The sequence below is a fragment of the Salmo salar genome, chromosome 21 (assembly GCF_965601325.2).
Source record: "Salmo salar chromosome 21, fSalSal1, whole genome shotgun sequence".
Classification (NCBI taxonomy): domain Eukaryota; kingdom Metazoa; phylum Chordata; class Actinopteri; order Salmoniformes; family Salmonidae; genus Salmo; species Salmo salar.
The window spans coordinates 54,299,501-54,322,856 of record NC_138311.1 but is presented as its reverse complement, the minus strand read 5'-3'; the positions used below and the strand labels follow the sequence as shown (position 1 = coordinate 54,322,856).

Here is a 23,356-nt window from a genome sequence, read left to right as displayed (position 1 = left end):
TCTGTCTGTCTGTCTGTCTGTCTGTCTGTCTGTCTGTCTGTCTGTCTGTCTGTCTGTCTGTCTGTCTGTCTGTCTGTCTGTCCTACAGCGATGCACGAATCCTCCAAGAATCTTCAGGAGTGTTTGTCTGACATGTACGAGCCTGAGTGGTACGGCAAAGATGACGTGGACTCCATCGTTGAGGTCAGAGGGCATCTTTAGTTATCACAACTAAAGTCACATTCATTTCATTCACTGACCCATCCTTCTATCCTTTCTCTCTCTTCCTCAGTCCTGCAGTCTCTCAGCCCTCAGTCACTCCCTCTCGCTCCCTGACTGTGCTCTCTCTCCAACTCTCTCTTCCTCCCCCACACACACACTAGGGTTGAATATTTTCCCGGTATTTTACAAATGTTCCATCCCGAGAATAAATCACTTTTCTACCAGGTAACCCAGTATTTCCCGCTAAAATCGGAAGTGGCATTCTAAAGCATTCTAAAGCATATAAATGTGTCTGGATTTGATCAGAGCTTTGATCAGCGTGAACATTCTAACTTGATGCTAGCTGAGTCTGATGAGCCATATATTAAATATATATTTATGAGCCCTACATTAACCACCTTTAATGAGCCCAAGCAACAACATTGTGCTGTTATCCAATAAATATATGATATAGATTACTGCACATTATGCATGACAGAAAAACATAACGTAGCTAGCTATATGCTCTCTTGGGTAAATAAATAAAACTAGTTCTCAGTAGGTTCATCTTCTTAAGGGTGAACTGTGTTACTGTACTGTATTGTATTATACTGTATTATAGGGACTGGAATTACACACATAATTCAAACCATGATAAAGCAGGGAGAGAACATGTGATTATGTTGCAGTACATGCATCCTACAAAGTTACAAGTATAGGCTAGCGAATGTAATAACAATTTTGAAATCTGTTGAATATCTTTCATAATGTCTCCCCTAATGTCATTAGCCTACCTCCTCTTTCTCTCTCTATTGCTTCATTCATTCCTTCCTCGCTTTCAACAGTTAACTTAAATTAGTTTTGTTGTCCTTATCTTTAACATCCTAATGACATGCTTGAATAACATAGGACTAGAATTAGATGGAGAAGGCTTTCACTTCTCTTCAAGAAGATTGAATGGTTATGGGTCTGAATTAATAACTGTTATAGTCTACCATCTGAATGGTTATGGGTCTGAATGGTTATGGGTCTGAATGGTTATGGGTCTGAATTAATAACTGCTATAGTCTACCATCTGAATGGTTATGGGTCTGAATGGTTATGGGTCTGAATGGTTATGGGTCTGAATTAATAACTGCTATAGTCTACCACCATCTGAATGGTTATGGGTCTGAATGGTTATGGGTCTGAATGGTTATGGGTCTGAATGGTTATGGGTCTGAATTAATAACTGTTATAGTCTACCACCATCTGAATGGTTATGGGTCTGAATGGTTATGGGTCTGAATGGTTATGGGTCTGAATTAATAACTGCTATAGCCTACCGTAATCGCGCATTCGCTCTTCTTTCAAACTACCCGAGAGTTCTATTTTGCTGCTGTATTTAACATTCAGCAAACAAGAGCTTGTGTCCCTCTTCAAATAGTTTTTGGAATAAGAAATGCAAAAAAATAAAATAATATCCAGCAAGCTATTCTAGTCCAGCTTTTTCTGCAAGGATTCAAAGAGCTAAGGAGCATTTATTTTTAAAGAGAGGTCTGTAACGACCGTCTCAATGAGAGGGACCAAGATGCAGCGTGGCACGTGATTATTTAAATCAGAACACTAAACAAAATAATAAACAATGGAACCGAAAGCGCACAGTTCTGTCAGGTAAAACAGAAAACAACTACCCACAAACACAGGTGGGAAAAGGCCGCCTAAGTATGATTCCCAATCAGAGACAACGATAGACAGCTGCCTCTGATTAGGAACCATACTCGGCCCAAAACAAAGAAATACAAAACACACCTTGACCTAACAAAATAGAGGAATAAACCGTCTCTCTCAGGCCAGGGCGTGACAAGGTCAGCGGAGCACAGGTGCGTATTGCACATGAGTCAAGAGGCTCTAAATTAGAAGCTTATTATGCATAACCCATCATTAGATAAATATAAGGCTAATGCTGCATTGAATGTATTACCTGAAGGAGGTAGGCTAGGACATCTATATATATAGGCCTATATATCAATCTAGAACAGGATTATCTATTTTGGATGCAATTTGAATGGAGTTGATGGAGAGAGAAAGAGACCGGGAGAGAGTTGCTCGCTTGTTCACTGATTTAAAGCAACATTTACATTACATTTACATTTACGCCATTTAGCAGACGCTCTTATTCAGAGCGACTTACAAATTGGTGCATTCACCTTACGATATCCAGTGAAACAACCACTTTACAATAGTACATCTATATCTTTTTGGGGGGAGGGGGGGTTAGAAGGATTACTTTATCCGATATTAGAGTGATAGGAAGTTTTATATCTCTGCAGCTGAAATGGAAAATAATTATGATCTATCAAATAAAAACCATGGTTTTTATAGTCGTCTAAATTTACCGCGTATTTGGTCTTTATATTACTGTAGTGTAGACTATGCTGCAGAAAATGTAGGCCGACCTGTCACCAGAGAAAAAGTGATCATGATGAGATGATAGGTCTACTACATGCATTGTGAACTGCTGCTCCATACTGAGATGGGCTGTCTGTCCCAACCCTAACACACCCTTTCTCTCTCTCTCTCTCTCTCTCTCTCTCTCTCTCTCTCTCTCTCTCTCAGTGCATGCTGGGAGTATTTTGTAGTTGAGAGGCCGGGTGAAGGGCTCTGTTCTTCCTTATTTTCTTGATTCTTTCATTGGTCTTTTCTTTAAACATGTTATTTTCTATGTTGGAGGGTTAACACACTGTTAGTTTAGCAGGACCCGCTGTTTTTTGTCAAAGTTAGGGAGGAAGAGGTCAGAGTTTTAGTTTCCTGGGGTTTGAACTGTGTTGTGTGCGCGATGGCTTCGCAGCCTAGCGCGGAGTAGACGCTGTCGTTACGGCATGGATTCAGGTGGGTTCCTGAGAATGGAGTTAAGGTGGAAGAGGCTCTGCTTGCGGTCGGCAAACAGGTAAGAGCTGAATTTGTTCATTCTAGATGCGGAATGTATAAAGCTGTGGTTGTGTTCATGAAAAGAGTGCATTTGGTGGGTATGCTGATTGCTAGTGGAATATTTGTAAGGGATGTGTTGATTCCCGATTTCTCCTCTTTCGACTCCTTCAACTAGGGTGGTAGTTGAGAATCTGCCTCTGTTTATTACGGATGATCAAATACGGAAAGAGCTGAGTCGGTTTGGTAAGTTTGCTAGCGGCTTTTGTGTACTGTCGGCATTTTTTCAGGCAGATGCCGTTAAAGACGTGCAAATGCTGCCCCTAGACCCAACAGGTTAAGCATGTTGTTTCGTTCCAAAGGCAAGTGTTCATGTTTCTGAATAACAATGAGCAACAGTTAAATGTGAATTTTAAAGTGAGGCATGGGGAGGGTCTCTACGCGGGGTTTGCCAGCACAGATAGTCTACGGTGCTTTGAGTGTGGGGATTTGGTGCATAAGGCCGTAGACAAGGTGAGGATACAAGCGCCAGTAGGGTAAATCGAGGTAAATGTGCAGGGGGCCATGAGACACAGGCAGCAGAGGCTGTGCCTAGTCATGCTATAGATGGTGGTGTAGCTGAGGCTGGGTCTAGTCATGCTGTAGATGGTGGTGTAGATGAGACTGGGTCTAGTCATGCTATGATGGTGGTGTAGATGAGACTGGGTCTAGTCATGTCATGGATGGTGGTGTAGATGAGGCTGGGCCTAGTCATGATATGCTAGTGGATGAGGAGAGTATAGTGGGGAAGGGGAAGCGACTAGGGACGGTGGAGGAGGGTGTTAAGCGAAAGAGGGAAAAAGGGGGAGAAGAAAGGAGTTGGAAGGGGAGAGGCTGGTGTGGTCAAAAGGCACTAAGGAACCTTTGCCTGGTGGAGGGGGGGAAGGCACCGACTAGAGAGAAAGTGCATGTGGTCAGGATAGGAGATGGAGATGAGGAAGGTGAGTCTGAGGAAGAGGATGATGAGGAGGCTTTCTTTTCAGACTCCTCCTCAATGGGTCCAGAGCTGACAGTCAGTCAGACAGAGGGGTCAAAGTACACGGTGAGGGAACTGCCAAGGTTCCTGAATGAGACTAAAGGGAAAAAGAAGGTTAATCTTGAAGCTTTTTTTTTTGCGATCTGGGAAAGTTTGTAAGATCAGTACGACACGCTATGAAAAATGAGGTGCATGGTGTTCTCTCACCCAGGAAACAGTTTAGGTGGAGGAAGTGGGTCACAACAGTGCATAAGGGTCTACTTTCAGACGCTGTGTAGATGAATCGTTTTTTTTCTGGCACTGGGGCTTTTTGAGCTTTGCTATTGGTCTCTTTCTTTGCTGGCTTTTTTCCCACTTCTTATGGAGACTCTTCGGGTAGGCTCGCTTAATATAAATGGTGCCAGAGATGCAGGAAATAGGAGTCTATTGGGTGAATATGTAAAACTAAAAAAAGCACAGGTGTTGTTTCTGCAGGAGATGCATAGTGATGTGATTAAAACCTCTTAAGGATCTGACCATTTTTTTCAATTATCTCATAAAATGACTCATACCCAAAATCTAACTGCCTGTAGCTCAGGACCTGAAGCAAGGATATGCATATTCTTGATACCATTTGAATGGAAACACTTTGAAGTTTGTGGAAATGTGAAATTAATGTAGGAGAATATAACACATTAGATCTGGTAAAAGATAATACAAAAATATCTTTGAAATGCAAGATAAAGGCCATAATGTATTATTCCAGCCCAGGCACAATTTAGATTTTGGCCTCTAGATGGCAGCAGTGGATGTTCAAAGTTTTAGACTGAGCCAATGAACCATTGCATATTTGTTCAAAATGTTGTATCAAGACTGCCAAATGTGCCTAATTGGTTTATTAATACATTTTCAAGTTCATAATTGTGGACTCTCCTCAAACAAAGCATGGTATTCTTTCACTGTAATAGCTACTGTAAATTGGACAGTGCAGTTAGAGTAACAAGAATTTATGCTTTCTGTTCATATCAGATATGTCTATGTACTGGGAAAAGTTTTTGTTACTTACAACCTCATGCTAATCACATTAGCCTTCGTAACCGTCCCGCGGGGGTGGGGACACCGATCCCGTAGAGGTTAAAGCAAAGGGAGCATTTGTAAGAGCTAGGTTCTCCATGCTCAAGGAGATGGATGCTCCCAGCTCTTTCTTCTGGTTTGGAAAGACATAGCGGTGAAGCCTAGGGTATACATTGTCTATGGCTGTCTGATGGGTGGGTGACCTCTGTGGTGGGGGAGATGCTGGAGTGGACTGTAGAGTTTTATACTGAGTTGAATAGGGCAGAACTGTGTGATCCAATGTGTGCTCAGGTCTTGTTTGCAGAACTCCCTAAGCTCTCTCTGGCACATGGACATTCCCCTGTTGTCCTATGACCTGGCAGAGGCTGTAAGCCAGATGTCCCCCGGTCGTGCACCTGGGTCGATGGACTCCCAGTGGAGTTTTATTTAAAATGGGAATAATTGGACTGGACTTCTATTGCGTGTTGCGTGAGTGCGTTGGGGTAGGAGACTTGTATAAACTTAAAAACTGGAGGCCTGTGGCATTGCTCTGTGTGGACTACAATATATTTGCCAAGGTCCTTGCTAACAGACTAAACTCCCATCTGTAGTCTATAGTACACAAGGAACGGATATATTGTGTACCAGTTTCTAATGTGAACTTTGGACTGGTCTCTCTAGACCAAGAGAAAGCTTTTGATAGAGTGGATCATGAGTATCTGTTTAATGTGATGTTTGGGTTCGGGGGAAAGGTTTTTGGCCTGTGTGAAGATGTTGTTTGCTCGGGTGTCATGTTCGGTCATGGTGAGAGGGGGTTCAGTAGGCCATTCTGGGTGATGTGGGGCATTAGACAAGGATGCCCTCTATCAGGGAAGTTATATACACTAGCCATTGAGCCTTTTCTAGGCATCCTACGCAGGAGACTGCAGGGAGTGTGTTGACAGGCATAGCAGTGTCGGCATATGCAGATGACGTTTCTGTGATGGTCAGGGATGGGCAGGATATGGTGTACGAGGGAGTTTCGTCAGCTAAAGTGCACTGGGGCAAGAGCAAAGCTCTGTTATGTGGGGCATTGAGGGATAGGGCCCCCCCTCTGCTTCCAGGGGGTTTACAGGGGCGGCAGGTAGCCTAATGGTTAGAGCATTGAGCCAGTAACAGAAAGGTTGCTGGATCGAGTCCCTGAGCTGACAAGGTAAAAATCTGTCATTCTGCCCCTGAACAAGGCAGTTAACCTGCTGTTCCCCTGGTGCCGAAGATGTGGATGTCGATTATGGCAGCCCCCTGCACCTCTCTGATTCAGAGGGGTTGGGTTAAATGCGGAAGATGCATTCAGTTGTACAACTGACTAGGTATCCCCCTTTCCCAGTGGGGTTGTGAAGGGCTTAACATTTTTGGGGGGTGTACCTGGGCTCGGAGAGGTGCGTCAGGAAGAACTGGGGAGGGGCTGTCACAGGCAATGGTGTCAAGACTGTTGGTGGTGAGGTTTTAATAAAATGAGGATGTATCATTAAAGAAAGACCAGAAGTTTCTCTCTCTCTCTCTTTCTCTGACTGTCCTTTTGATCCCTGCTTTCTTTTGACAGAAGTAGGAACTGTACATATGTGTTGAGTAGGAAAGTTTGGCATCAGACCATGACTTTCATAGCATGCTTCTGGTTCTGGTCTATCTTACCAACAGATTAACATTTTAGCTGCATTAAAGCTCATTCTGGGATTCGATAAAAGAACAAAACGGCAGCCCTGCTAATTGAAATTACCATTCAACAGCTTCCCATATCCCAGACTGCAGCTTTAAGTCCTTGGCTCTCCCTCTCCTCTGTTACATCATCTGTTCCCTCCTTCCTGTTCATATCCATTGTGTTCTTCTCAGTAACTACCTATACTTTTGCTATGCTCATCATCTGTTCTCGTCCATTCATTCATGCTTTATTTGTCCTTCATTTTGTCCCTTCCTTGTTCTCCACATCCTTCTCTCTCTAGTGTAAATAAAGGCTTAGAGAAGAAACAACTTTGAGGTAAATAAATAATTTGTGTTTTACTCACTCAGTGGAAGTGATAGAACTAGGAATTACTATTACGTCGTCAGGAATGTATGTAGCTTCAGGGTTATTTAAGGAGCTGAATGGTCTATACACATTTGAGGTAGACTGCCATTCAGCTGTACTGCTTTGAGGTAGGCTGCCATTCAGCTGTACTACTTTGAGGTAGGCTGCCATTCAGCTGTACTACTTATAGGTAGGCTGCCATTCAGCTGTACTACTTTGAGGTAGGCTGCCATTCAGCTGTACTACCATATCATGTTTATGTTGTAGCTAGTTAGGTTATGTGTCTGTCCTCTGTACAGGTAAAGAGATGTGTGTGTTCGTGCGTGCGTTCATCCGTCCGTCTGTGAGTGTGTAAGTCTCGTCCGTGTGTGTGAAGGTGTAATTTAATGTTGACTTCCTTGTTTCGGTTGCAGGACACAGATGTTCTGTGGACTGACTTCCATCAGAAGTTGGTGGATAATGCTTTGATATCTATGGACACATATCTTGGACAGTTCCCTGATATTAAGGTATGATCATATCTTTGACAGTTCCCTGATCTTAAGGTAGTTTCCTCATCGTCGTGCTACCTTCCTGATGATTAGCTTCGGTTCGTATACAGTATGCTGCCTATCAAACTGCTTTCATCACTTGTGTGTGATGAGGCGTGCTCTTCTTCTTCTTCAGTCTCGTATTGCGAAGCGTGACAGGAAGCTTGTGGACTACGACAGCGCCAGACACAACCACTCTTCTACCAATAAGGGGAAGAAAGGAAAGGACGGGGGCATCAAGATCACCAAGGTAACAGGACTTCTCCCAGCACTGGATATGTGGCCCTTTTAATTCTGCGTAATTCTGCATTTAATATCAATCTGTTGTCTCTGTATGCCAGTAATTTACACTGAGCTAAATACATGTATATCTGTTGAAAATACTGTCTCTCTCTCTCATTTCTCTTTCACTTTCGCTCTCTCTCTTTCTCTCCCTCTCTCTCCTTCCCCTTCATCTCTTCATCTTTTCATCTCTTCCCACCTCCAGCCAGCATCTCTGTTGGAAAGGGCCACTCCAGTTTGGGCTCAGGGCATCCTGTCAGCCCACAACATTGCTCAGAGTAACCTCTCCAGGAACCAGGTGGGTCCATCACCTCTCTCAGCCACCCTGTTGACTATTGCTGTCATTGTGACAACACTATTTTACTCTGTAGACTGCCTACAATAGCTTTAGACCTTTAGAAAGAGCCTCCATTTTACACCATTTCTTTCCCAGACACAAAACCTTTGTCTTCAGACAAGAGAGTTATGGTTTGCTATGTGTGACCGACCCGGCTCAAATCAGTCTTATGTAGCAAAAATTGAAATTGTGTTTTTGGATGAAAGTAGAGACTCAGAGCTACAAAATAGTGTATCATACACTACAGTTGAGGAACAATGGGAAAGTAATTCTGCTTTGAATGTTGATTAACGTGTAAACTCACTTTTGAGAAAATGGCCTTTAAATGTTTTGGTACCTACTGGAGAGCCCTTCTATGTCTACACCCATTCAGCATCATTCACGCCCTCTTAATCTTTAGCCCCACCCGTTTCTTTAAGCGTTGATCTGAGCGTTCTGTCCTAACAGCAGTCAAGCACCTAAGCTAACTGGCTAACATTGGCTAACTTGCTAGATACTTCCAGACACAAATTTGTAAGTCGCTCTGGATAAGAGCGTCTGCTAAATGTCTTAAATGTAAATGTAAAAATGAGAGAACAGCTCACTGAACATTACTCGCCCTAGCAGAGCTAGTTAGGCTGTTATGTTATCCAGACTCCAGAGCGTTGGTGACTGCAACTGTGCTGTCAGTTCATCCATTTGTAAATTCAGAGTGTTACGCATTCAGAGCGCACACCAGACGCTCTGGCCGATGAGTAGGGTTGATCCGAATGTTCTGACCTCACAACGGCAGTCAAGCACCCAAGCTAATTGGCTAACGTTGGGCTAGCTTGCTAGCTATTTCCAGACACATAATGAGAGAACACCCCAATCTGACCACTTTACTCGCCCGAGCAGAGCTAGCTAGGCTGTTTTCATGTTATCCAGAGCGTTGGTGACTGTAACTGTGCTCCTGGCAACAATTTAATTACGCTTTTTTACTGATGTTTACTGACACCGGCCATATTCAACGTGTGTTGAGCGTTTGTAAATTCATCAGTTATTCTGCTCTCTGGCTCACTCAGACGAGAGTGCTCTGAAATCAGAGTAGATGGCCAGGCTGAATTTACGAACGCACCCGAAATGGTTACTTGCATAGTGGAGTATTTTGTTAAGACATGTAGCTAGCTTGCTAGGTAAACAATGAACCATAATCCCAACTCATAACATTACTACCCTGCATGAATCTGCAGGTAGCTAACCAACCAGGTTCAATGTTAGCTAGCTAACATTAGGCTATAGCTAATCAAGCAAATGGCTCTGAGATACAAATAATAAGATCATACACGTAACGTTAGCTAGCGAGCCAGCCAGCTAACTTTGGCTAGCTAGCTAACAGTACACTGAAATGAAACCACTTTCTGTCAAAATTAGAAACGTGTAATATCTGAAAATGTTGCTAGCTACATTAAATGAAAGACAGAGTCACTTGAAACACATATGAATGCATTTGCACATATGGAAAACAGTAGTTGGCAAGTAGTTAGCCTGTAGTTGACCAGTACTTGGTCAGTATTTAGCTGTAGTTGGCCAGTTATTGGCCAGTAGTTGGCCAGTAGTTGACCAGTAGTTGGCCAGTAGTTGGCCAGTAGTTGGCCAGCAGTTGGCCAGCAGTTGGCCAGTAGTTGTCTAGTAGTTGGCCATTGGTTGGCTAGTAGTTGGCCAGTAGTTGTCCAGTAGTTGTCCAGTAGTTGTCCAGTAGTTGTCTAGTAGTTGTCTAGTAGTTGTCTAGTAGTTGTCTAGTAGTTGTCTAGTAGTTGGCCAGTAGTTGTCCAGTAGTTGTCTAGTAGTTGTCCAGTAGTTGTCTAGTAGTTGTCTAGTAGTTGTCTAGTAGTTGGCCAGTAGTTGTCCAGTAGTTGTCTAGTAGTTGTCTAGTAGTTGTCTAGTAGTTGTCTAGTAGTTGTCTAGTAGTTGTCTAGTAGTTGGCCAGTAGTTGGCCAGTAGTTGTCTAGTAGTTGTCTAGTAGTTGGCCAGTAGTTGTCTAGTAGTTGTCCAGTAGTTGTCTAGTAGTTGTCCAGTAGTTGTCTAGTAGTTGTCTAGTAGTTGGCCAGTAGTTGTCTAGTAGTTGTCCAGTAGTTGTCCAGTAGTTGTCTAGTAGTTGTCTAGTAGTTGTCCAGTAGTTGGCCAGTAGTTGTCCAGTAGTTGTCCAGTAGTTGTCCAGTAGTTGGCTAGTAGTTGGTTAGTAGTTGGCCAGTAGTTGTCCAGTAGTTGTCCAGTAGTTGTCTAGTAGTTGGCCAGTAGTTGTCCAGTAGTTGGCCAGTAGTTGTCTAGTAGTTGGCCAGTAGTTGTCTAGTAGTTGGCCAGTAGTTGGCCAGTAGTTGTCTAGTAGTTGTCCAGTAGTTGTCTAGTAGTTGTCCAGTAGTTGGCAAGTAGTTGTCTAGTAGTTGTCTAGTAGTTGTCTAGTAGTTGGCCAGTAGTTGTCTAGTAGTTGTCTAGTAGTTGTCTAGTAGTTGGCCAGTAGTTGGCCAGTAGTTGTCCAGTAGTTGGCCAGTAGTTGTCCAGTAGTTGGCCAGTAGTTGGCCAGTAGTTGTCCAGTAGTTGGCCAGTAGTTGGCCAGTAGTTGGCCAGTAGTTGTCCAGTAGTTGGCCAGTAGTTGGCCAGTAGTTGGCCAGTAGTTGGCCAGTAGTTGTCCAGTAGTTGTCCAGTAGTTGGCCAGTAGTTGTCTAGTAGTTGGCCAGTAGTTGGCCAGTAGTTGGCCAGTAGTTGTCTAGTAGTTGTCTAGTAGTTGTCCAGTAGTTGGTTAGTAGTTGTCCAGTAGTTGGTTAGTAGTTGTCCAGTAGTTGGTTAGTAGTTGTCTAGTAGTTGTCTAGTAGTTGGCCAGTAGTTGTCCAGTAGGTGTCTAGTAGTTGGCCAGTAGTTGGCCAGTAGTTGTCCAGTAGTTGTCCAGTAGTTGTCCAGTAGTTGTCTAGTAGTTGTCTAGTAGTTGTCTAGTAGTTGGCCAGTAGTTGGCCAGTAGTTGGCCAGTAGTTGTCTAGTAGTTGTCTAGTAGTTGTCCAGTAGTTGTCCAGTAGTTGTCTAGTAGGTGTCTAGTAGGTGTCTAGTAGTTGGCCAGTAGGTGTCTAGTAGTTGGCCAGTAGGTGTCTAGTAGTTGGCCAGTAGTTGGCCAGTAGGTGTCTAGTAGTTGGCCAGTAGTTGTCTAGTAGTTGGCCAGTAGGTGTCCAGTAGTTGTCTAGTAGTTGTCTAGTAGTTGGTTAGTAGTTGGTTAGTAGGTGGCTAGTAGGTGGATAGTAGGTGGCTAGTAGGTGGATAGTAGGTGGCTAGTAGTTAGATGGTTTATTGCATTATATAGTGTAATGGAATGGTAAGTGATAAATACGGATCATCTGTGCCTTGTGACAGATATTGTGTTTGTGTGTGTGTGTGTGTGTGTGTGTGTGTGTGTGTGTGTGTGTGTGTGTGTGTGTGTGTGTGTGTGTGTGTGTGTGTGTGTGTGTGTGTGTGTGTGTGTGTGTGTGTGTGTGTCAGGCGGAGGACGAGTTGGAGAGAGCTCAGAAGGTGTTTGAGGAGATTAATGAAGATCTGCAGGAGGAACTGCCCTCACTCTGGAACAGGTACGTCTGAAATGGAACAGGTACATCTGGAATAGAACAGGTACATCTGGAATGGAACAGGTACATCTGGAATGGAACAGGTACATCTGGAATAGAACAGGTACATCTCACTATGCAACAGGTACATCTGGAATAGAACAGGTACATCTGGAATGGAACAGGTACATCTGGAATAGAACAGGTACATCTGGAATGGAACAGGTACATCTGGAATGGAACAGGTACATCTGGAATTGAACAGGTACATCTGGAATGGAACAGGTACATCTGGAATGGAACAGGTACATCTGGAATTGAACAGGTACATCTGGAATGGAACAGGTACATCTGGAATGGAACAGGTACATCTGGAATGGAACAAGTACATTTGGAATGGAAGAAAAAGGAAAATGATGTATTTGTTGCATTCCAAAGGGTGCATCATAGTACAGACAATACTAGCTATGCACTAACACATCACACACAAGGTTCAAATAACCCTTCTCTCTCTCTCTCTCACTCTTTCTTCGCTGTGTCCATCTCCGTCCTCTCTCTCTCTCTCTGTCTCCATAGTCGAGTTGGTTTCTACGTTAGCACCTTCCAGAGTATGGCTGGCTTTGAGGAGAAGTTCCACAAGGAGATGGGGAAGGTGAGTCTGATGACTTGATGTTGGTGTAACCAACAAGTCCATGAATTAATATGGATACCTTGTTTTCTTTCTCTCACTTCTCTACTTCTCTCTCTCTGTCATCTCTCTCGATCTCTATCATCTCTATCATCTCTATCTATCTATCTCTCTCCCGCCCTCTCACTCTCTCTCTCTCTCTCCGTCTCTCATTCACACCGTATGCAGCTCGACCAGAATCTGTACGATATTCTTGTCAAACTGGAGAAACAGGACATGTCTGGGTGAGTTTCTGTCATTGTATTACATAGTATACCTTTCCTTGTATATAATATATGATGAGAATATGATATATTATAAATGTCCTCTGTTATCACTGGGAACCAGGGTTGGGCTCAATTCCATTCCAATTCAGTAAATTTAACAAGTAAACTGAACAATTATATTCAAATTTTGCTCATGAATTCACTGAATTTAAAAGGAATGGACCCCACCCCTGCAGTGGATACCAGCTATTAAACATATGGCCAGTACAAAGTCTTCAGATTACAGCTGGTCAACAAAGCTTGGTTGGACACACAGCACAATTACAATGCAATATAATGTTATTATTCGTTATGGGGAAATGTAGTGAATTTTGTCTAGATTAAATGAATGCCCACCACCCCTACAGAAAGGCAACAGGTAACAGCGGTGCACGGACGTCTCTGCGAGCTCAGAGGAGGTAACCAAGGCAGAAGCCCTGTCTGACTAAACTAATGTGTCTGTCTGTCCTCTGTCTCTGGTTCAGTGTCTGAGATCAGTGCTGCTTGGCTGGTTGTTACTGTTATTCACATTGTAAACAGAGAGACTTTAGAGTCCCAAATCCGCTACTCAAGTTCCCCCGTTCCACATCTTGTTTGTGCCATCATGCCAACTCCAATCATGGCATGACAATGAGTGACAAGGAGGTTGGCATGATGGCACAAACAGACTCAGGCTACCCCTGTTTCACTCATTTGATGTATTCCAGAACTAGCAGAAATGATTCGACTAACGAAGGGCTTTGGTGATTTTAGTTGAACAGTTGAATCAGGTTGGCTTGTACTAGAATACGTAAAATAAGTGGAACTGGCTGAGGTAACCTCGTCCTGAGGCTCAACTGCTTTGACAGAGTGCTATGACAGAGCCTGGTTGGTGGAGGAGATGCCTTAGAGTATCTGCAGTTGTATAGAATGTCAGTCTGCCTTCACTGTTCGCTATGACATAAGAGGCACGTTCCGTTCTGTACTGTACAATGGGATCAGATATCTCTCTCTCCTGTCTTTCCCTTCTCTACATCTCTCTCTCTATTATTGTTCCTCTCTCTCTCTCTCATTCCCCCCTCTCTCTTCGCTCTCTCCTGTCTTTCCCTTCTTTACATCTCTCTCTATTATTGTTCCGCTCTCTCTCTCTCTCATTCCCCCCTCTCTCTCACCCCTCTCTCTCTCCTTTGTCCTCACTCTTTCTCTCTCTCTCTCACTCTCTCTCTCATCCCCGCCTCTGTCTGTCTGTCTGTCTGTCTGTCTGTCTGTCTGTCTGTCTGTCTGTCTGTCTGTCTGTCTGTCTGTCTGTCTGTCTGTCTGTCTGTCTGTCTGTCTGTCTGTCTGTCTGTCTGTCTGTCTGTCTGTCTGTCTGTCTGTCTGTCTGTCTGTCTGTCTGTCTCTCTCTGTCTCTCTCTCTCTCTCTCTCTCTCTCTCTCTCTGTCTCTCTCTGTCTCTCTCTGTCTCTCTCTGTCTCTCTCTGTCTCTCTCTGTCTGTCTCTCTCTGTCTCTCTCTGTCTACTTTCTTCTCTAGTGAGCTCCCCAGAGGAGCAGATTCAGCCAATCACACTCTGAGTCCAGGCGGACCGCCACCCATCCCCAAGTCCCCCTCCAAGGTACTGTAGTACACAGACACACAAACACAGGGGCTGGAATATCATTGCCTAATAGAGAAGCATGTCTGTTCTATGAAATATATTCCCAAATAAATATATTCCCGAATAAATATATTCCCAATTAAATCTATGCTGAAATATTTAATTTTCTCTATTAAACTTGTTGCTGACATGCCGATGTTCAGATGAAAGGAATGTAATAGTCTGTAATGCTCAGCTCAGGCAGTGGTGTGTTTTCAGTCTACTGTAATAATCTGTAATGCTCAGCTCAGACAGTGGTGTGTAGTCAGTCTACTGTAATAGTCTGTAATGCTCAGCTCAGACAGTGGTGTGTAGTCAGTCTACTGTAATAGTCTATAATGCTCAGCTCAGCTCAGACAGTGGTGTGTAGTCAGTCTACTGTAATAGTCTGTAATGCTCAGCTCAGCTCAGACAGTGGTGTGTAGTCTACTGTAATAGTCTATAATGCTCAGCTCAGCTCAGACAGTGGTGTGTAGTCTACTGTAATAGTCTATAATGCTCAGCTCAGCTCAGACAGCGGTGTGTAGTCTACTGTAATAGTCTATAATGCTCAGACAGTGGTGTGTAGTCTACTGTAATAGTCTATAATGCTCAGACAGTGGTGTGTAGTCTACTGTAATAGTCTATAATGCTCAGCTCAGACAGTGGTGTGTAGTCAGTCTACTGTAATAGTCTATAATGCTCAGCTCAGCTCAGACAGCGGTGTGTAGTCTACTGTAATAGTCTATAATGCTCAGACAGTGGTGTGTAGTCTACTGTAATAGTCTATAATGCTCAGACAGTGGTGTGTAGTCTACTGTAATAGTCTATAATGCTCAGACAGTGGTGTGTAGTCTACTGTAATAGTCTGTAATGCTCAGCTCAGACAGTGGTGTGTAGTCAGTCTACTGTAATAGTCTGTAATGCTCAGCTCAGCTCAGACAGTGGTGTGTAGTCAGTCTACTGTAATAGTCTGTAATGTTCAGCTCAGACAGTGGTGTGTAGTCTACTGTAATAGTCTGTAATGCTCAGACAGTGGTGTGTAGTCAGTCTACTGTAATAGTCTGTAATGTTCAGCTCAGACAGCGGTGTGTAGTCTACTGTAATAGTCTGTAATGCTCAGCTCAGACAGTGGTGTGTAGTCAGTCTACTGTAATAGTCTATAATGCTCAGCTCAGACAGTGGTGTGTAGTCAGTCTACTGTAATAGTCTATAATGCTCAGCTCAGACAGTGGTGTGTAGTCAGTCTACTGTAATAGTCTATAATGCTCAGCTCAGACAGTGGTGTGTAGTCAGTCTACTGTAATAGTCTATAATGCTCAGCTCAGACAGTGGTGTGTAGTCAGTCTACTGTAATAGTCTATAATGCTCAGCTCAGACAGTGGTGTGTAGTCAGTCTACTGTAATAGTCTATAATGCTCAGCTCAGACAGTGGTGTGTAGTCAGTCTACTGTAATAGTCTATAATGCTCAGCTCAGACAGTGGTGTGTAGTCAGTCTACTGTAATAGTCTATAATGCTCAGCTCAGACAGTGGTGTTCAGTCTACTGTAATAGTCTGTAATGTTCAGCTCAGCTCAGACAGCGGTGTGTAGTCTACTGTAATAGTCTGTAATGTTCAGCTCAGCTCAGACAGCGGTGTGTAGTCTACTGTAATAGTCTATAATGCTCAGCTCAGACAGCGGTGTGTAGTCTACTGTAATAGTCTATAATGCTCAGCTCAGACAGTGGTGTGTAGTCTACTGTAATAGTCTGTAATGCTCAGCTCAGCTCAGACAGCGGTTTGTAGTCTACTGTAGCTGCTGGTAAAGGAATTCAAAGCCTCTATTTCATCACTCAGGATGGAACTTTCCCTGTAATGGTGTTATTATAGACAATAGTTGATCTATGTACCTAGTCCTGTAATGGTGTTATTATAGACAATAGTTGATCTATGTACCTAGTCCTGTAATGGTGTTATTATAGACAATAGTTGATCTATGTTCCTAGTCCTGTAATGGTGTTATTATAGACAATAGTTGATCTATGTACCTAGTCATGTAATGGTGTTATTATAGACAATAGTTGATCTATGTACCTAGTCCTGTAATGGTGTTATTATAGACAATAGTTGATCTATGTACCTAGCACTGTAATGGTGTTATTATCCTAAACCAGACAATAGTTGATCTATGTACCTAGTCCTGTAATGGTGTTATTATAGACAATAGTTGATCTATGTACCTAGTCCTGTAATGGTGTTATTATAGACAATAGTTGATCTATGTACCTAGCACTGTAATGGTGTTATTATAGACAATAGTTGATCTATGTACCTAGTCATGTAATGGTGTTATTATAGACAATAGTTGATCTATGTACCTAGTCCTGTAATGGTGTTATTATAGACAATAGTTGATCTATGTACCTAGTCCTGTAATGGTGTTATTATAGACAATAGTTGATCTATGTACCTAGTCCTGTAATAGTGTTATTATCCTAAACCAGACAATAGTTGATCTATATTCCTAGTCATGTAATGGTGTTATTATAGACAATAGTTGATCTATGTACCTAGTCCTGTAATGGTGTTATTATCCTAAACCAGACAATAGTTGATCTATGTACCTAGTACTGTAATGGTGTTATTATAGACAATAGTTGATCTATTTACCTAGTCCTGTAATGGTGTTATTATAGACAATAGTTGATCTATGTACCTAGTCCTATAATGGTGTTATTATAGACAATAGTTGATCTATGTACCTAGTCCTGTAATGGTGTTATTATAGACAATAGTTGATCTATGTACCTAGTCCTGTAATAGTGTTATTATCCTAAACCAGACAATAGTTGATCTATGTACCTAGTCATGTAATGGTGTTATTATAGACAATAGTTGATCTATGTACCTAGTCATGTAATGGTGTTATTATAGACAATAGTTGATCTATGTACCTAGTCCTGTAATGGTGTTATTATAGACAATAGTTGATCTATGTACCTAGTCCTGTAATGGTGTTATTATAGACAATAGTTGATCTATGTTCCTAGTCCTGTAATAGTGTTATTATAGACAATAGTTGATCTATTTACCTAGTCATGTAATGGTGATATTATAGACAATAGTTGATCTGTTTACCTAGTCCTGTAATGGTGTTATTATAGACAATAGTTGATCTATGTTCCTAGTCCTGTAATGGTGTTATTATAGACAATAGTTGATCTATGTACCTAGTCATGTAATGGTGATATTATAGACAATAGTTGATCTGTTTACCTAGTCCTGTAATGGTGTTATTATAGACAATAGTTGATCTATGTACCTAGTCATGTAATGGTGTTATTATAGACAATAGTTGATCTATGTTCCTAGTCCTGTAATGGTGTTATTATCCTAAACCAGACAATAGTTGATCTATGTACCTAGTCATGTAATGGTGTTATTATAGACAATATTTGATCTAAATGCCTAGTCCTGTAATGGTGTTATTATCCTAAACCAGACAATAGTTGATCTATGTACCTAGTCATGTAATGGTGTTATTATAGACAATAGTTGATTTATTTACCTAGTCCTGTAATGGTGTTATTATAGACAATAGTTGATCTATGTACCTCGTCCTGTAATGGTGTTATTATAGACAATAGTTGATCTATGTACCTAGTCATGTAATGGTGTTATTATAGACAATAGTTGATCTATGTACCTAGTACTGTAATGGTGTTATTATAGACAATATTTGATCTAAATGCCTAGTCCTGTAATGGTGTTATTATCCTAAACCAGACAATAGTTGATCTATGTACCTAGTCATGTAATGGTGTTATTATAGACAATAGTTGATTTATTTACCTAGTCCTGTAATGGTGTTATTATAGACAATAGTTGATCTATTTACCTAGTCCTGTAATGGTGTTATTATAGACAATAGTTGATCTATGTACCTAGTCCTGTAATGGTGTTATTATAGACAATAGTTGATCTATGTACCTAGTCCTGTAATGGTGTTATTATAGACAATAGTTGATCTATGTACCTAGTCCTGTAATAGTGTTATTATCCTAAACCAGACAATAGTTGATCTATGTACCTAGTCATGTAATGGTGTTATTATAGACAATAGTTGATCTATGTACCTATTCATGTAATGGTGTTATTATAGACAATAGTTGATCTATGTACCTAGTACTGTAATGGTGTTATTATAGACAATAGTTGATCTATGTACCTAGTCCTGTAATGGTGTTATTATAGACAATAGTTGATCTATGTACCTAGTCCTGTAATGGTGTTATTATAGACAATAGTTGATCTATGTACCTAGTCCTGTAATGGTGTTATTATAGACAATAGTTGATCTATGTACCTAGTCCTGTAATGGTGTTATTATAGACAATAGTTGATCTATGTTCCTAGTCCTGTAATGGTGTTATTATAGACAATAGTTGATCTATGTACCTAGTCATGTAATGGTGTTATTATAGACAATAGTTGATCTATTTACCTAGTCCTGTAATGGTGTTATTATCCTAAACCAGACAATAGTTGATCTATGTACCTAGTCATGTAATGGTGTTATTATAGACAATAGTTGATCTATGTACCTAGTCCTGTAATGGTGTTATTATCCTAAACCAGACAATAGTTGATCTATGTACCTAGTCATGTAATGGTGTTATTATAGACAATAGTTGATCTATGTTCCTAGTCCTGTAATGGTGTTATTATCCTAAACCAGACAATAGTTGATCTATGTACCTAGTCATGTAATGGTGTTATTATAGACAATAGTTGATCTATTTACCTAGTCCTGTAATGGTGTTATTATAGACAATAGTTGATCTATGTACCTAGTCCTGTAATGGTGTTATTATAGACAATAGTTGATCTATGTACCTAGTCCTGTAATGGTGTTATTATAGACAATAGTTGATCTATTTACCTAGTCCTGTAATGGTGTTATTATAGACAATAGTTGATCTATGTACCTAGTCCTGTAATGGTGTTATTATAGACAATAGTTGATCTATGTACCTAGTCCTGTAATGGTGTTATTATAGACAATAGTTGATCTATGTACCTAGTCCTGTAATGGTGTTATTATAGACAATAGTTTATCTATGTACCTAGTCATGTAATGGTGTTATTATAGACAATAGTTGATCTATTTACCTAGTCCTGTAATGGTGATATTATAGACAATAGTTGATCTATTTACCTAGTCATGTAATGGTGTTATTATAGACAATAGTTGATCTATGTACCTAGTACTGTAATGGTGTTATTATAGACAATAGTTGATCTATGTACCTAGTCCTGTAATGGTGTTATTATAGACAATAGTTGATCTATGTTCCTAGTCCTGTAATGGTGTTATTATCCTAAACCAGACAATAGTTGATCTATGTACCTAGTCATGTAATGGTGTTATTATAGACAATAGTTGATCTATGTTCCTAGTCCTGTAATGGTGTTATTATCCTAAACCAGACAATAGTTGATCTATGTACCTAGTCCTGTAATGGTGTTATTATAGACAATAGTTGATCTATGTACCTAGTCCTGTAATGGTGTTATTATAGACAATAGTTGATCTATGTTCCTAGTCCTGTAATAGTGTTATTATCCTAAACCAGACAATAGTTGATCTATTTACCTAGTCATGTAATGGTGTTATTATAGACAATAGTTGATCTATGTACCTAGTCCTGTAATGGTGTTATTATAGACAATAGTTGATCTATGTACCTAGTCCTGTAATGGTGTTATTATAGACAATAGTTGATCTATGTTCCTAGTCCTGTAATGGTGTTATTATAGACAATAGTTGATCTATGTACCTAGTCATGTAATGGTGTTATTATAGACAATAGTTGATCTATTTACCTAGTCCTGTAATGGTGTTATTATCCTAAACCAGACAATAGTTGATCTATGTACCTAGTCATGTAATGGTGTTATTATAGACAATATTTGATCTATGTACCTAGTCCTGTAATGGTGTTATTATCCTAAACCAGACAATAGTTGATCTATGTACCTAGTCATGTAACAGTGTTATTATAGACAATAGTTGATCTATTTACCTAGTCCTGTAATGGTGTTATTATAGACAATAGTTGATCTATGTACCTAGTCCTGTAATGGTGTTATTATAGACAATAGTTGATCTATGTACCTAGTCCTGTAATGGTGTTATTATAGACAATAGTTTATCTATTTACCTAGTCCTGTAATGGTGTTATTATCCTAAACCAGACAATAGTTGATCTATGTACCTAGTCCTGTAATGGTGTTATTATAGACAATAGTTGATCTATTTACCTAGTCATGTAATGGTGTTATTATAGACAATAGTTGATCTGTTTACCTAGTCCTGTAATGGTGTTATTATAGACAATAGTTGATCTATGTACCTAGTCCTGTAATGGTGTTATTATAGACAATAGTTGATCTATGTACCTAGTCATGTAATGGTGATATTATAGACAATAGTTGATCTGTTTACCTAGTCCTGTAATGGTGTTATTATAGACAATAGTTGATCTATGTACCTAGTCATGTAATGGTGTTATTATAGACAATAGTTGATCTATGTTCCTAGTCCTGTAATGGTGTTATTATCCTAAACCAGACAATAGTTGATCTATGTACCTAGTCATGTAATGGTGTTATTATAGACAATAGTTGATCTATTTGCCCAGTCCTGTAATGGTGTTATTATCCTAAACCAGACAATAGTTGATCTATGTACCTAGTCATGTAATGGTGTTATTATAGACAATAGTTGATCTATTTACCTAGTCCTGTAATGGTGTTATTATAGACAATAGTTGATCTATGTACCTCGTCCTGTAATGGTGTTATTATCCACCGACAATAGTTGATCTATGTACCTAGTCATGTAATGGTGTTATTATAGACAATAGTTGATCTATGTACCTAGTACTGTAATGGTGTTATTATAGACAATATTTGATCTAAATGCCTAGTCCTGTAATGGTGTTATTATCCTAAACCAGACAATAGTTGATCTATGTACCTAGTCATGTAATGGTGTTATTATAGACAATAGTTGATTTATTTACCTAGTCCTGTAATGGTGTTATTATAGACAATAGTTGATCTATTTACCTAGTCCTGTAATGGTGTTATTATAGACAATAGTTGATCTATGTACCTAGTCCTGTAATGGTGTTATTATAGACAATAGTTGATCTATGTACCTAGTCCTGTAATGGTGTTATTATAGACAATAGTTGATCTATGTACCTAGTCCTGTAATGGTGTTATTATCCTAAACCAGACAATAGTTGATCTATGTACCTAGTCATGTAATGGTGTTATTATAGACAATAGTAATCTATATACCTAGTCATGTAATGGTGTTATTATAGACAATAGTTGATCTATTTACCTAGTCCTGTAATGGTGTTATTATAGACAATAGTTGATCTATGTACCTAGTCCTGTAATGGTGTTATTATAGACAATAGTTGATCTATGTACCTAGTCCTGTAATGGTGTTATTATAGACAATAGTTGATCTATTTACCTAGTCCTGTAATGGTGTTATTATAGACAATAGTTGATCTATGTACCTAGTCCTGTAATGGTGTTATTATAGACAATAGTTGATCTATGTACCTAGTCCTGTAATGGTGTTATTATAGACAATAGTTTATCTATTTACCTAGTCCTGTAATGGTGTTATTATAGACAATAGTTGATCTATGTTCCTAGTCCTGTAATGGTGTTATTATAGACAATAGTTGATCTATGTACCTAGTCCTGTAATGGTGTTATTATAGACAATAGTTGATCTATGTACCTAGTCCTGTAATGGTGTTATTATAGACAATAGTTGATCTATTTACCTAGTCATGTAATGGTGTTATTATAGACAATAGTTGATCTATGTACCTAGTACTGTAATGGTGTTATTATAGACAATAGTTGATCTATGTTCCTAGTCCTGTAATGGTGTTTATTATAGACAATAGTTGATCTATGTACCTAGTCCTGTAATGGTGTTATTATAGACAATAGTTGATCTATTTACCTAGTCCTGTAATGGTGTTATTATCCTAAACCAGACAATAGTTGATCTATGTACCTAGTCATGTAATGGTGTTATTATAGACAATAGTTGATCTATGTACCTAGTCCTGTAATGGTGTTATTATCCTAAACCAGACAATAGTTGATCTATGTACCTAGTCATGTAATGGTGTTATTATAGACAATAGTTTATCTATTTACCTAGTCCTGTAATGGTGTTATTATAGACAATAGTTGATCTATGTACCTAGTCCTGTAATAGTGTTATTATCCTAAACCAGACAATAGTTGAGCTATGTACCTAGTCCTGTAATGGTGTTATTATAGACAATAGTTGATCTATGTACCTAGTCCTGTAATGGTGTTATTATAGACAATAGTTGATCTATGTACCTAGTCCTGTAATGGTGTTATTATAGACAATAGTTGATCTATTTACCTAGTCCTGTAATGGTGTTATTATAGACAATAGTTGATCTATGTACCTAGTCACTGTAATGGTGTTATTATAGACAATAGTTGATCTATGTACCTAGTCCTGTAATGGTGTTATTATAGACAATAGTTGATCTATGTACCTAGTCCTGTAATGGTGTTATTATAGACAATAGTTGATCTATGTACCTAGTCCTGTAATGGTGTTATTATAGACAATAGTTGATCTATGTACCTAGTCATGTAATGGTGTTATTATAGACAATAGTTGATCTATGTACCTAGTCCTGTAATGGTGTTATTATAGACAATAGTTGATCTATGTACCTAGTCCTGTAATGGTGTTTATCCTATCAGACAATAGTTGATCTATGTACCTAGTCCTGTAATGGTGTTATTATAGACAATAGTTGATCTATGTACCTAGTCCTGTAATGGTGTTATTATAGACAATAGTTGATCTATGTTCCTAGTCCTGTAAT

General features: G+C 40.0%; 1 protein-coding gene across 6 annotated transcripts in view; it reads left to right on the top strand.

Annotated features, from left to right (window-relative positions):
- LOC106582515 (myc box-dependent-interacting protein 1) overlaps nt 1–23,356 on the top strand; it is a 46,403-nt gene that overhangs the window by 5,785 nt on the left and 17,262 nt on the right. For 4 of the 6 annotated variants that reach the window (XM_014165690.3, XM_014165686.3, XM_014165688.3 and 1 more), the window contains exons 4-12: nt 89–183; nt 7,592–7,687; nt 7,845–7,958; nt 8,196–8,288; nt 11,811–11,896; nt 12,449–12,524; nt 12,729–12,784; nt 13,174–13,224; nt 14,316–14,397. In XM_014165690.3, the coding sequence (XP_014021165.2) occupies nt 89–183; nt 7,592–7,687; nt 7,845–7,958; nt 8,196–8,288; nt 11,811–11,896; nt 12,449–12,524; nt 12,729–12,784; nt 13,174–13,224; nt 14,316–14,397 (749 nt within the window). The remainder of the gene's footprint in view (nt 1–88; nt 184–7,591; nt 7,688–7,844; nt 7,959–8,195; nt 8,289–11,810; nt 11,897–12,448; nt 12,525–12,728; nt 12,785–13,173; nt 13,225–14,315; nt 14,398–23,356) is intronic. The other 2 variants (XM_014165689.3, XM_014165685.3) reach the window with 1 other exon arrangement.